This window comes from Bos indicus, chromosome X (assembly GCF_029378745.1).
Source record: "Bos indicus isolate NIAB-ARS_2022 breed Sahiwal x Tharparkar chromosome X, NIAB-ARS_B.indTharparkar_mat_pri_1.0, whole genome shotgun sequence".
NCBI classification, from domain to species: Eukaryota; Metazoa; Chordata; class Mammalia; order Artiodactyla; family Bovidae; genus Bos; species Bos indicus.
Window position 1 is genome coordinate 110,220,011 of NC_091789.1, and position 15,218 is coordinate 110,235,228.

Consider the following 15,218-nt stretch of genomic DNA (forward strand, 5'->3'; position numbering starts at 1 on the left):
TCAAACCCATTCTAATGGCTTCAAGTTCCAGCTATTTTTATTCAGCTGATTCAAAAATATTTCCAAATAGATCCTGTTCTACCAGACACCTCTATTTGGGTGTCACAAAGACTCAAATTCCCTGTCCATGTTCTTCCTGTGTCTGCCCTGCTCAGTACATGGCACTACTACCTGGTCAGTTTAGCAAGCTGGAATTCTGGGCATCATTCTTAACATCTCTCCCACATTACCCTTCCCTGAATATCCAATCACCAAATCCTACTGGCCTTACATCTAATGAAAAGCACCAGAATTTGTCTACTTGTATTCCCCTCACTGTCAATTTCTCAGTATAAGCCACATTTCTGTCAACAGGTGGTCTAGGATTAAAAAATCCTCTAGTCTTACTTTCCCTGTAATCCATTTCACACTGCAGCCAGGATGATCTTTCTAGAAGCCACGTCTATTCAAAATTCTATAATGGATCATCAATGCCCTCAGGATAAAGTCCAGAATCTCTCAAGGCTTGACAGAATAGCACAATTAGAGAATTCTGCTCACCGCTCCTGCCATCCCCATATTACATCAATTCTAGTCAGATTGAATAACCTTTCATTTCTTCCATGAGCCGTGCTGAATTTACTTCCAAGTCTCTGCACCCACTGTTCACTCTGCATGGAAAAATTCAACCAATTCCTACAATCACTTTCTCCATTAAGTCCCACACACTCCCCAAATCTGGTCAGGTACCCCTACTGATGTACTTCTACAGCATGCTGTATTTTCCTCATTATTGTCACATATTTTATGGCAAGTACCCTTTGATTTGCTTCTATACCCCATTAGAAAGTAACAGTCTTATTTACTGCCATGTTCCAAGAAGTATAATAAATACAAGTCCACAATCCCTATTTGAAATCCCTAGATTCAAACAGCTCTTTTCATCAATATAAACAAGTTCACTCATAAAATGTGTTTGAAAATCTGGCCTGAACTGACAAGAGCTATTACAGTCTTCCATCCAAGCCCTCTCAATGTGAATATTCATATGTATGATTACAAAGTGCTGTCCTGGACACTGCTCCAGGGATGTTACATAATTCATGGCATATGCACTATTTTACCTTTCTTAAACCCGAACACTTCTGAACCCCAAAGCCTATTGGTCCTAAGGATTTTGCATTAAAGTTTATAGACCTGTATTTGCTTTCAGCAGAGAAACTTTAGATTTCATTATGGGCAAATGATGAATGCTTTTTTAGACAGGGAATACCTAAAAAAGGGAGTTGAACAGAGTATAATTTTTATAAATACCTAAGATTTGGCACATCTAAATGTGAAGTACAGATTCCCCTTATGCTTGTTTGTGTAATAAATATTCTTTTCAACTGCAAATATGCAAGTATCTTTAGTATGGGGAGGTAAGGGAAAAGACGACAAATACAAAGTAGAATGCTGCTGTGTTAAAGGGTTATGGATCATTGGTGGGTTAGTAAGTGACACACATAAAACCTGGAATGACAGTCATGTTTGGGTTTAGAATTTAACATAAATAACAGGCAATTTAAGTGAATATTTATATTATCCTCAACTTTTAATTTCATTTACTTCAACAAAACTTAAGTATAGACTAAATCCTTCACCCAACCATGGTGAATATTACACAATCATCTGGGACCTTTTGAAAATGTGGATTCCTTGTGTTAGTTCTGAGAATTCTTATTCCGTTGGTTTGGGATGGGGCCTAGGAATCAGTATTTTCAAAAAACCAGGTCTAGCACCACTGCTTTAGGAGATAAAAATATGATTAAGATACAGATTCTGACCTGTGTCTGAGCAGAGATAAGACACATGCATAAATAAAGTACAAGGTAAAAAGTGTAGCAAAAAGTTTCAGATAAAATTCATAGTAGGTTTTATGAAACACTTTCTGTTTTAGACCAGGTTATATTTCATCACTTGACTTCAATGATTTCATTGCTTAATACGTTAAAGCAGAATTATGAAAACTTAAATTCTTACCTAAATTGGCATACATTACGAACAGGTTGAAATACTGCTGTAAATGACGCCCATGCTCTGAAACTTCTCTTCTCAGCAGATTTAATACTGCTCTTAGTAAGTGATCACTCAGGCTTAAGTTGTCATAAGCCTGTAAAAGATGAAAACATTGGTTGTTTTCCAGCAACAAGATGCAGGTACGATATAATTCTCTTTGCATAAAAACGGAAGACGCACATAGACATGTTAAATATAGGCAGAAATTTCTGGAAGGACTGATCACACAAGGAACTATTAAAAAGGGTTACTTTTTTAGGAAAGGGGATGAATTAAAACTCATGTATAACAGTAAGTGTATAACTAAGCCACTGAATGTAACTGAATTAACAGAAAATTCTGTTAAGTTTTAAAGAGCCAATAGTCACTATTCATTGCTGGGAAGTACTTTTTAATGGAACTCATAGACATTGAGGCATCAGATCACATGGTTATTACATGCTCATGCACATTTATTAGGTAAACATCTCAAACAGATGCACATATGTGTGGCTTCAGCTTCCAGGAAACAGAATTCATGTGTAAGCATTTAATCATTAGAAGTAAACTGGGCAATTACCTGACTAGAAGGTCCTGGAGATGCAAAAGGCGATGGACATGGCCCATCTTGCAAGGAAAAATGTGCAATAAAAACTATCAGTTTTGCAAATGCACCTCTCACTTCTGCACTAGGGCACTCCAGAAGGTATTCAGAGAAGCGATTTGAAACATTAAAAAGGACATTATGAGCAAACCAAAATCGTACATTCTTGCTGTGACGAAGGAGAATACATAATGCATCATACCTAAGACAAAACAAACAAAATCCTAGGTTCAATGACAAAAACGATAACCCCCATTCTCTTAACATCTTACTATTAGAATAGTTAAGTAAATATTGTTAAATCAAGGTATGATATAAATGGTCTCTAAACTTCCGCAATTAGAAACAAATTCCGCAATTAGAAACAAATTCATTTTAAGTTTCTACCTTTTTAACCTATGGCTGAATGTAATCTAGGGAAGCTAAAATGTAATCATTTTGTGATTAGATAACCTTTAAGTATCATCCTGTAATGTTTTGTACACAAAAGTCAAAGATATGATACACTATAACAGAAGCCGGCTCCTGAGTAATAAAGGGCCACATTTAATCTCAGCAATTACTTAAATATGATTTCTTTCACTATTGCTACCAAGATTTTTTAAATTCTGCATTCCAAATCTGAAACAAGATTATTAGGGCTTGGAAAAAATAAAGCAGTATATTAAAGAACCAAACTAAATGCCAGTAATAATAGGAATGAAAATCCAAAACAATGTACCAATCACTGGCGGAGCCACGGACTATTTTCTTGGTGTGAAATCCTGTGGTAAAGAGGAACCTAGCGGCAAGCTGAATACTAATCATTGTGATTTCTTCTGCTTCAGGCAACAGGTGATCTTGCCCTATAAATAAAGTGCAGATTAAAAAATAGTCAAATTTGTATGCCCAAGCCCCGTTTTCATACAAATCTGCATTACCTACAATTTTCCAAGCCCCAACTATGTTAAAACCCCTGAGGCTGCTTATGAAATAATTCTATTCATTAAAGCAAACTTCAACTAGTGCTTGAGTAAATAAACACAAATTGTTATAACAAACAAAAGCTCCTCTGTCTCTAAATACCCAGATAATATATAATGCTCAAAGGTAACAGTCATCTGAAACAGGACTTGAAAACAATCAGAAAGAAAGAAAACAAGCATGTTGATGCCTGCCAAGAAATCCTGCAAGAAGAGGTATGCTTTGTTACTAAGAAGCTAAATTCTTGATGCTTACCTGGAGGAGGATTTAAGTAAACACCATTACATGTAAGCAGTTTTTTCATAAACTGAAAATATTCCATACTGTATTGCATTCGGTTATGCATGAATTGCACGTTCTGTTTCCGTACACTTCTCTCAATGGCTGATGGCATAATAATCTGATGGGGTCTTGCGGTGATAGCAAGCTCTGATATGTATCGTATCAATTCATCACCCTGGTCTATTGTGTCCAATCGTTCATAAAAAAGTATATAAGCATTCCACCACCTTTTCTGGCGCCTGTATGACATGCGCTTCATCATGTGATCGAATACTTCTCCCATGTACTCTCCACCGAAACACTGGTTTTTCATTTCTTCATCGTCATCCATTTTACATTCAGTTACATCTCCATCATCAAATTTGTACCAACGGTTTCTCTCACCATCTCCTCCATTCCTTTGAATGATGTAAGAATAGTAATGTCCTCCGCTTGCTTGACCGCTGTGTACAAGCACCCCGACAAGTCTGTATTTCGTGCTTCCTGCTGTCTCACTGTCAGACTGCTCATTCTGTTGTATCAACTGACTCTCTGGGTTTACATTATCTCCTTCCAGCTTTGCAACACCTGCAACTGTGTACGGTTCCATGTCCAGCTCACGAGGAAATTCAAAATAATCATTAAACTTGATTGCACATTCTCTTTCCCAATCATAGTCGAATCGTTTTAGTTGGATAGCAAGAACAGGAGGCAATTTTTTAATAAGCAAGCGCTTTACAGTATCAACCTAAAATGAACAGAACAAATTACTAGATGTTCTTATAATCCACTGCAAAAAAACACCAAACTTTAAAACTCTGTTATTAAATTCTCAACACTCATCTGAAATTTTAAGTGTTAACATAACGTGATAGTGAACATAATCAGAGCAGTTCTGTCAGTTTATAGTTTATGTTAACTGAAACAAGTCATACAGAAGGTACTCTGATGCCACTTGCTACCAACTGCAAAAATTAGTGATTTACTCGCTGCCTGATTTCTATGTTGGCAGTATTACCTAACCATTATTAACCTGTTTGCTATTGTTATTTTAATGAAGGTGTAATTTGCTGTGAGCCAACTACAGAAATATAATAATAGCAGCCAATATTTATTGGGCAGTTAGGTGCCACATTATATGCTAAATGCTGCCCCAGTAGTAACATGTATAATCCTCACAACCCTCTCAAGCAGGTACTACTGAACCTTAAGCATGAGAATGAGGAGCAGTTGAGAGATTTAAGTAACCTGCCTCAAGGCTTAGAGCTTGAGTGGCAGGGGTATGACTTTACAGATCATCTCAATCTCTAGATTTTAAAACCTCTCCAAGTGGTATGTGAAGTCAAAATAATACAGGTGACTTAGAGGTAAGAGGGCTTGGGAGCCCAGAAAGATACTATTAAATGCCCACAGACAAAAACCAATACCAGGTGAGTCACAAAAAAATTGATCCAAGTGGTTTTAAAAAACAGGTGGTAGAAGAAATCTTATGTGGCTACATAAAGCAATTAACAGTTAGGTTTCAGCGAACTTCTCGGTCTTGGCTAGTAACTCTGGATGTGAGAGGAGCAATGTTTTCCTCTATGAGCTCTGTAGCTTTGCGGAGCTCAAGCAGTCTGGTCAGATATGGATGAAAGGTGCCTGTGTACGTCAGACAAGAGATTGTGGTATTAAGCTATTGCGACCTCTAAAGTGATTCACTCTTATCTTTACCTGCTTCCCCTAGCCCTTTCTGGTACTAGCTTCTCTTTACCTGACAAACCCTTTAAGTCCGTTATCTTAACTACCTCTCTGTTACCACTGTTAACAAAGCAGGGCAGGGAATAAAGAGGGCAAATTTTGAGAACAAATGAAAACAATCATTCTTCCAAACCCATTATATGTAACCATCATTATTTTAAACAAAACTGGGCAATCCATACCTTTTTATTGCATTTTTCACAATGATAAGCATTTGCACCTTCTAATAAATCTCCTTTGACATATTGTTCCAAAGAATCAAGAAGATTTTGGTGATTTCTAATGTCTACATTCAAAGTCGTAAAAGATTCTTCACACTCGTATCTAAAGATATTATTTAAGAAATGATCAAAGAGAATTTATTCCTTAATTTTCTAAACATCTTACTTAATTATGGGCTCAATGTAAACCACTTTTGCAATATTTATAATAGAACACAAAAGCCATCAAGTTAAAAAATGTACTCATAAATGACAGTTACCATTTACAGGCCATTTATCCTCTGCTGGGCACTACATTAGATTGTTTACACACTATACATAACAGGTTCTTTGTCTTCACAACAAATATTTTCTATGACCATCTCCGCATCAGAGATGAGGGAAGTGGGGTTCAGAATGTGAAGATTACCAGGAAAAATGGTGTTCTGAAGCTAGATCTGTCTGGCTTCACAGCTCCATCTCTATATAGTCTACCATGCTCCTTCCGCCATCATCTGTTTAGATTATAATGAGCTAAATTTCTAAATGTTTCTCCTCTTCTATAATGGAAACATTACTAAAGCACAAGTTGAACATACAAATGAACATGGGCTAAGCAATCTGAATAGGAGCCAGAATCCCACCTTTTGGCAATATTCTACCAAAGGAATTTTCAGATTTGTGAAGAGACATATTTATAAATTTAGAACATAGGATGTGAGAACTTCACTCTCAACCATTAAATTAATTCACTGAACAAATATATGCTGTGCCTACCATGTATAAAACACTGTGGGATAGTCAGTGTTTAAGATGGTCCCTCGTATTAAGGGCTTTTCAATTTAGTTAATGAAAAAGGCATTTATAAGTGACATGAATGGAATATGAAGTATTAAGCAAATTGTTATGATAACTAGGGAAGAGCCCATGGATGAGAAAAAAGAAGTCCGATTTTATGATTTCAGGTAAAAAATTGGTCATTCGAAAAATGAGAAGTCAGCAAAGTTTCTCTGTATGTGAAAGGCCAGAGAGTAAATATCACCAGTTTTTTGGGGCCTTGAGGTCCTTATAGCAACTACTCAACTCTGTTGTTACAGTGAGAGCAGTCAGACAGTTGGTAAAGGAGGGGGTATGTGCCAATAAAACTTTACAAAAACAGATGCAGGGCTGGACTTGACCTATGGTCCACAGTTTGTTAACTGTTATTCTAGATAAATACCCTAAAACAGACTGTCACAGGACTCTCATTTATGTAACCTTCTAGCATGGAACAGGACTAGTTTAGTTGTGGAGTAGGTATTTGAACTTCAGGAATTTTACTTAAGATTATATGTTCTCTGGACATTTTCACTTAGCAAAGAAAACCAGTAATTTCCCAATAATTTTGAAAACTGTCTATAAGAAACCAAGAAAAACTGACCAAAACAGCCAGAAAAAATTTTTTAAATCAGTATAAAATCAAGAGGTTAAAACGACAATTTTATGGTCTACCTAATAATGCACAAAGTCTTTCAAAAGAAGCAAAAGTTGCCCCCTCTGTGTAAACAATTTTATGGCCTCATTCAGAATGAATAGCTTAACATTTATATATAATATTACCACTCCCTCAATCATTTCCAAAATGAAATGATTCTAAAATGGTTCAAAAATGAAGCACCCCCCACTAACTATATACACACAACCTATGACTATACATAATGCTCTTTTGTTCCTGTTGTTCAGTTGCTAAGTTGTGTCCTTGTAGAAAATACTGCCTTACTGTGATATTTTGGTGAGAAGGGACTTCAATAACTAACATTAATTAATTGATGACATATAAGAGAAGTTCCAAAGTAAAACTTCCATAAAGTAGTCATAAATGTGTATCTATCAGTAGTAAACTTTAATAGTTATTTTAACTATTTTCAATAAGAGTTCTTAATCAACTTCCCTTTTAAGAAAAAAAAAAAACCCCAAACAAATGTTTATATTTTTTGCTATAAATGCTTTGTGTGGGAAACATACCTTAAAGACAATGACAGTAATCAATGCTATTTTCAAAGAGTCAGCATTTCATTTGTATAGGAAATAGTGCCCCACACTTGTCATCTTCTAAACTTAACATATTTACAATATTATTAACTATTTTAAGATAAAGGAAAAATTCATTAGTAATACCTGTATATGCAAAATGCCATGTATTTTCTTAGGCATGATCATACATAAGGACATATAAGAGTATAAAATAGTAAGAGCTTAGGTGGAGTTAAAGGAACCAAGTATTATTTGACAAAACCAAACAAACAGATCCACAAAGTTCATGTAACTTTTCTGTTGTTAAACTTCATTGTAATAAAATGAGAAGACAAACAATCAACCTCCTCCAATAGTAAGGTACGCACAATATATAATTCATCCCATCTCATGTATTTAAGTAAGTGGTAGCATTACCACTTCACTTTTTTACGTAATTAATAATAAACAGTACAACATACATATAAAGTATGCAATTAGTACTCACCTATGTGGGCAGCCTTGGCAAATCTTCTGATCCGCAAAGGAACCTCCTAAGACTTTACTTAGCATAGCTGGATGTCCTAAGGCTTTCAAAGCTTCATCTAAACTATCCACCAATGAATTAAAAAATTCTAAAGCATCATGTTGTTCACGAAGATTAACAGGCTCACCCCAAAGCCTAAGAAATGAATGGAGTAAAATATGTAACGTGTGACAGTCCCAGAACAATAAATACAATATATTTTTCAGGGAAAAAGCAATACAACCTAAAAAACACATATAAACTGAGATTTTACTCCTCAATTACATGAGGAAGTAGGAAAAAAACAAATGCTCTTTATGTATTGATTGTTGAGTAGGAGAAAGTAAGATTCACAGGAAAAGTGGTACTTTACTAGGAAAGAAATACCACAAAACTACAAAGAAAAACTACATGGTGATGTTACTATATGCTTCTCATTGCACTGCATTCAGAGGTATTTCTTCTTGCCAACAAAGTTTAACCTGAATCTAATCATGGGGAAAAAATTACACAAATCAATAAAGCACCATACATCATGACAAATTAGGGAGATTAATTTAGAGATGACTGAAGAGCTAATAACCAAATTCTTGTGATTCTTTCTAGGATACCAGTCTGAAATTGGGGGGAAAAAATTACAAAGACTATTTTGGGGAAATTGGAATATATACTGATGACATTACTGAATACTGTATTTCATGCATATGATAATTGTATTAAATATTATGTAGGCAAATGTCCTTATTCTTAGAGGATACACTTTGAGGCATATGAGGGGGACCAAGAGTAATACCTCCAACTATCAACTAGTTTAGAAAAAACAAAAACCAAAACTCAAGTACACCCACAAGCAAATATGGCAAAATGTTAACAACTGGTAAATCAGGGTGAAGAATATGCATCATAAAGGTGATTCCTATACTACTTTACCTTTTCTGCTGCTGTGAAATTTTTCAACATAAAAAATTAGGGGTGCGAAATGTGGTTAACTCACCCACATGTACTTAAGAGTACATCACAGGTCTAAAGTGTAGATAATCCAAAAGTGCTAGTCTAGACAAATTGAGAGCTCCACTAACAGGGAACAATGAACTCAGAAGCCAAAAAAAGCAAATGTATTACAAGAAGAGTGAGAATTATAACCAAACAACACATTTTAAGACAAAAGTTCAAAAAGTTTAAGAGTAATAATCTGGAAGAGAAAGAACAGAAATGCTAAAAGCCTTATGGCAGAGATGGGACAAGCTAGAGAAAGAAAGAAAACTTGGAATAGTCAGAGGAAGGTGCGAGTTCTGCCAGGTGATGGGACTGCAAGAGTGAAAGCGGAGCTGGGAAAGGGTGGGGGGTGTGCAAGCCAGTAAGTGTGGATTAAATAGGGGGCCTAGTTAGAGCAATCGGTGGAATTTATATGGTGAGTCATACAGAGATCATTGTATTAGAAAGCAGTGGTTTCAAAAGAAATCTAAGTAGTATCCTGGGAGGGAAAAGGGCAGCCACTATGACTGAAGCAGAGAAGGCGGACCAGAGAGGCAGCGTCAGGTGACCCTGGCTCCCCGCTCTCAGCTGTCTGGGAGATACCCTGAAGGGATTCTAAGGAGTAGTATTTAAGGGAATACCCTGCTGGTCCAGTGGTTAGGACCCCATGCTTTCACTGCCAAGGGTCTGGGTTCAATACCTGGTTGGGAAACTAAGATCCTACAAGCTGTCTGGTACAGCCAAAAAAAAGAGAAAGGAGTACTATTTAAAAACAAAAACACTATTATGAAGGATTAGGGTGTTTTCATACATAGTACTACATAGTACAGATACATAGTTGTATAACACTACAGTATTTTAGTACAGTGCATGACACAGAGGTAATAAAAAAAAAGGTGAAATAAATGAGGCCAGAGAAATAAGATCAAGACATAACTGAACAACAACAAATTCCACCCCCCCCCCCAGGTATTTATCACACCTTTCCTATAAAATTGTACATTAGACTAGCCAAAAAGTTGCTATGGGGACGTTTCCTTTACAGATCTACTCTGGCTATTAAATGAAAGAATGATAAACTAGGATGTGACCATTTTGTAGTACTGATTAAACGCTGCATTTAGGCAATGATAATCAATGGGTGTTATCCTAGGAGGCAGACAGACATTATATACTTCTCCTCACTGAGCTCACTGTTATCACCTATGAGGTAGGCCTTGTCTATCCACTCCAAGAAAAAAATAACAGCGGAACCTGATCGAGCCTCTAGCTCTCTCTACCTATTTATATGACATGTAGGGAACTGAGGAAAACAAAGCACCACAGGGATCTCAATAAAATCCAAATGGGAAAATGTATGGAGTGAACTACTTACTTGTTTTTTATCCCCAACAAGTAACTACAAGGGTGAAAAAAGAAGAGACTACAGAGACATATCAACACCTGCAGCATATGGACTTCATTTGGGTCATGATTTCAAAAAATTAAGTAAAAAAAAAAATTATGAGGTCATTGGGTAAAACCAAACATTGACAAGGATATTAAGGAATTTTTAAAGGACACGATAATAGTATCATGGTCACATTAAAAAAAGACATTAGAGATACACACTGAAATATTTATGGGTGAAATTATGCATCTGCTTCTAAAAAGAAGTAGATGGGAATGCAGATTAAACGGCAACGAGTTGACAATTATTGAAGTTGAGTGATGAATACATAAGGGTTCATACTCTTCTCCCTACGTATGTAAATATTATAAGCTTTCAAAATAAAAAATCGTTAACATCTTAAGAGACTAAAGAATGCTGCCTCTTACTAAGACATTTTCTACCTCCTTTGGGGATAATGAGAAAACAAACCCAACTATGAAATAAAGTTTGACTATTACTACTGCTTAAATATTAAACATAAAAGTACTTTCCAGTATAGGTTTTAGAAGTTTAATGTTAGTGTCATGAGACGGTCATAAAGGTTTAAACAATATCCCAATTACTGCTGCTGCTGCTAAGTCGCTTCAGTCATGTCCGACTCTGTGCGACCCCATAGACGGAAGCCCACCAGGCTCCCCTGTCCCTGGGATTCTCCAGGCAGCCATCCATAATTTACCTGAACTGTTTCCAAAATCCTCTGGGCACATAGTACTGTAGTCGAGAAGCAGCTAAATGACCAAAGATGACCTGAAGGTGTCTCAAAACACCAATATTGTACTCTTTTCTGTCTTCTGTTTTACTTAATGCTGGTTTGTCTTCAAATTGTTGAGGGTATCCAAATACATCATCTCTGGGATCAACATTGCTCTGGAAAGCAAAACATATCACTAATGAGCTAATCGAACTTCAAAGTATAGTAAAAATTATGTTGAGACAAATGCTGAATGATCAGTGAACAAATCACTTGTATTTCTATTCATTTCCAAAGCACGTAACGTTCAATTTATAAATTTTAATTTACAGTGTCAGAGTTTATCCCCACCCATTTCACGTAAGAGTTGTCATAAGGAATAACTATGTATTTCAGAGGTAGGTGATAGAGCAAAGGACAGTGAGGTAATTAACTCAGGCTGTACTGGTCACAAACGCAGGCTTTGCTACTTATAAGGCTAAGTGACTTTGAGCAATTAAGTGCCTCGTGTAAATGGGTGAACACACTCTTCATGTAGGTGTTCTGAGGAGGATATGAGATAATGTATGCAAACTGCTTAGACTTGTAAACATTCAACACAATGTATATGTTAAGAGAGTAGTACTCTTCAACAAATGGTGCTGGAAAAACTAGATATCCATATGCAAAGGAATGAAGTTGGACTTTCCCCTAATACTATACACAAAAGGTTATTCAATGTGGATCAAAGATTTGCTAAAACTACAAAACTCTTAAAACATAGAGCAAAACCTTCAAGACATTAGATTTGACACTGATTTACTTGATATGATACCAAAAGCACATGCAACGAAAGAACAGAGACATATTGGACCTCAGAAAAATGAAAGAGCTCTGTGCAAAGAAACTGGAATCCTAGGACGCTATTGGTGGAAAATGTAAAATGGTGTAGCCACTGTAGAAAACAGTTCCTAAAGAAAAATAAAACTATCAAATGATCCAGCAATTCCATGCCTGGGTTCAACAACCAAAGAACTGCAAGAAAGATCTTAGAAGAGATATTTGTATACCCATGTTCAGAGCAGCATTATTTGCCAAAAGGTGGAAGCAGGGACTTCCCTGGCGATCCAGTAGTTAAGATACCAAGCTCCCAATGCAGGGGCACAGGTTCCATCTCTGGTTGGGGGACCAAGATCTACAAGCCGAGTGGCAAAAAAAAAAAAAAAGAAAAGAAAAAAGTAGAAGCAACCCAAGTTCCCACTGATGAATAAATGGATAAACAAAATGTGGTACATACATTCAAAGGAATATTATTCAGCCTTTAAAAGAAAGGAAATTCTGAGACATGCTGTGAAATGGATATTACATTAAGTCAAACAAGCCAGTCACAGAAAAATAAACATGGTACGGATCTACTTTGGTGAGGTACCTAGAACGGTCAAATTCATAGAGATGGAAAGACAATGCTGGCTGTGGAACTGTGTGTGAGACCTAGATGTAGAAATAGAAATGGCCAGTCCCTGCTCAAGAGAAACTTAGTTTAGCAAAGGAAAAAAGCACACAGGCAAAGAAAGCAAACCTGGGGAAGAGTTGAGGCAAGTGTATGTTTCAGAAGCCCTCCCTGTGATTCAACTACTCAAGAGCAAAGAGTTTGGTGACTGAAGAGATGGAATGAGAAAAGAACCATTTAAGACATTTGCTACAGACAGAGCACACTCTGGCTTGTCTCCTCGGCTCTCACCAACACCATGAATGGGAAAAGGTCAAATAAAAACAAAGAGATACAGGGTGAACACAAACATGACCACAGTCTCTTCTTTAAAGAACTATGCCATAGTTAGGTCAACTCTGATCCACCACTATCTAATTTATTCACAGCTTTATTTCTGCATTGGATACTTGGCAGGAGCCTAAATTTTGTCCGAAGTAGAGAGAAGCTTGTTTCCTAAGTAAAACGAGTTATGATCTGGGAGAAAGGCAAAAGCAATCAAAAAGAAAGCATAGGTAATGAAACTGGTATAGTATATAACAGCATAAGTGGAGATACATAATTAAAATATCAAACAGGAAAGTAAATGTAATTAAAGTATTATTAAAGATGAAGGTTTTTATCATCATACAAACTCTAAATTAAACCAAACCTCCAAAAGTTAGTACATTAACTGTTGCTTTAAAAATATTAACTATCATAAAAATCAGCTGTAGCTGAAAGTCTCATAGGCAGTGAACACTATGTCGAGGCAGCAGTCTACACTGGGAGGCTCTAGCTTTATTTTCAAATATATGCCAACAGGTCCAACGAAAGTAGCTCTCTAAGAGAGAACAACAGTTATCTAGAATCAGAACTTCGAACACAGAAGACAAAATTGCTAAATAAAATTTACCTCATTGTCCTGCTTCTCATCCCCAGACAAATCATCGTCTACATCACTACCTGTGCCTTCAATTGCAAGAATACCATTCCTAATGGACGGAATCATGTAGAGCTGCTGAATCACAGAGTTCATGTAACAAGTAGCACCAGCGTTTTTCAGCCCGACAAATCCTTTTGGTGGGCGGGGTCCAACAGGTGGTAGATATTCCCACTCGGTAAGTGCTTCACAAGCTGAGAGAAGACAAAAGATTCTTGTAGCGTGAATACAAATATTTTGCCCACTTTATACTTTACCAAGTTGATAAGTTAACATCACCAACAATTCCACTACTTTTACGGCCACCTGAAGCAGTGCTCTAAGCACACATTTCAGTCTCAACAAACCTAAGATGTATGGCAACACGCACCTCTGTATACATTCTTACCCAGGGTCTGTGAACTAGAGTTTTAGCTGAGGTTGCTTCTATGGCAGTCTCAGTAGTCTCACAAGACGGCACAAGGCAAAATATTTTCTACATGTTTACTTTTAACTTTATTATAGTTTAGTCATTATGAACTTTAACTTTTTCTACTTTTGTATGTTTTTTTAAAGCACCTTCAAACTCATTCTGGCATGAAGTGTTATATAAAATATATAAATACATTATAGTTTACTCAGTTTTAAATAATCCTAAGATATTACGTGTTCATGGGGTTCTCAAGGCAAGAATACTGAAGTGGTTTGCCATTCCCTTCTCCAGTGGACCACATTCTGTCAGACCTCTCCACCATGCCCGCCCATCTTGGGTGGCCCCACAGGGCATGGCCTGGCGTGCTGCGATTCATGGGGTCGCAAACAGTCGGGCACGACTGAGCGACTGAACTGAACTGAAGATATTACCTGGGTTGATAGCTAGGTTCTGATACCTACCAACTCTTTCATCTTCAGCTAAGCCTCCGTTTCCTTCCTAAGAAGTGTCGTAATAAGAGTAACACTTGCCTTGCCTATAACTACAGTGTTATTTTGAGGAGCAAGAGACAGTGGATTTGAGTTCTGTGTGAATTGTAAATCAACGAACATCTCCTTCTACCTAGTATAAACCTGAAAACAATGCAAATATCATCACTGCCTATAAGACCAGTTAAAGAAATTATAGTACACTGAACTGAAAGATATATAGCTAATAAGTGGATTTAGGTAAAAATTTATGTGTTGATAGGAAATAGTCAGATATATTAAGGGGAGAACAAAGAACACTGTGCACTACATCACAATGTGTGGTTAAAAAACTAAACAGAACAACATTTTGTGTGCAGATTCTGCATACAGAGATGCTGGGAGGACAGACAGGGACTGAAGATGGTGGTTACAGCTGTTAAAGGGGACTACGGGACTGGAATGGGCAGGAAACAGTTTGCAGAACATACCGTTGTTTGGTACTTGAAATTTTTACTGTGCAAATGAACTCCTTAAAAACAAGTGGCC

The 15,218-nt window shown here is 36.7% G+C and overlaps 1 protein-coding gene across 5 annotated transcripts in view; it reads right to left on the reverse strand.

Moving 5' to 3' along the window:
- USP9X (ubiquitin specific peptidase 9 X-linked) overlaps positions 1–15,218 on the reverse strand; it is a 131,430-nt gene that overhangs the window by 10,988 nt on the left and 105,224 nt on the right. For all 5 annotated transcript variants that reach the window (XM_070785209.1, XM_070785212.1, XM_070785210.1 and 2 more), the window contains exons 31-38: positions 13,764–13,984; positions 11,386–11,576; positions 8,285–8,458; positions 5,767–5,908; positions 3,839–4,592; positions 3,342–3,465; positions 2,597–2,822; positions 2,002–2,131 (exon numbers count right to left, since the gene is read on the reverse strand). In XM_070785209.1, coding sequence (XP_070641310.1) covers positions 2,002–2,131; positions 2,597–2,822; positions 3,342–3,465; positions 3,839–4,592; positions 5,767–5,908; positions 8,285–8,458; positions 11,386–11,576; positions 13,764–13,984 — 1,962 coding nt within the window. The remainder of the gene's footprint in view (positions 1–2,001; positions 2,132–2,596; positions 2,823–3,341; positions 3,466–3,838; positions 4,593–5,766; positions 5,909–8,284; positions 8,459–11,385; positions 11,577–13,763; positions 13,985–15,218) is intronic.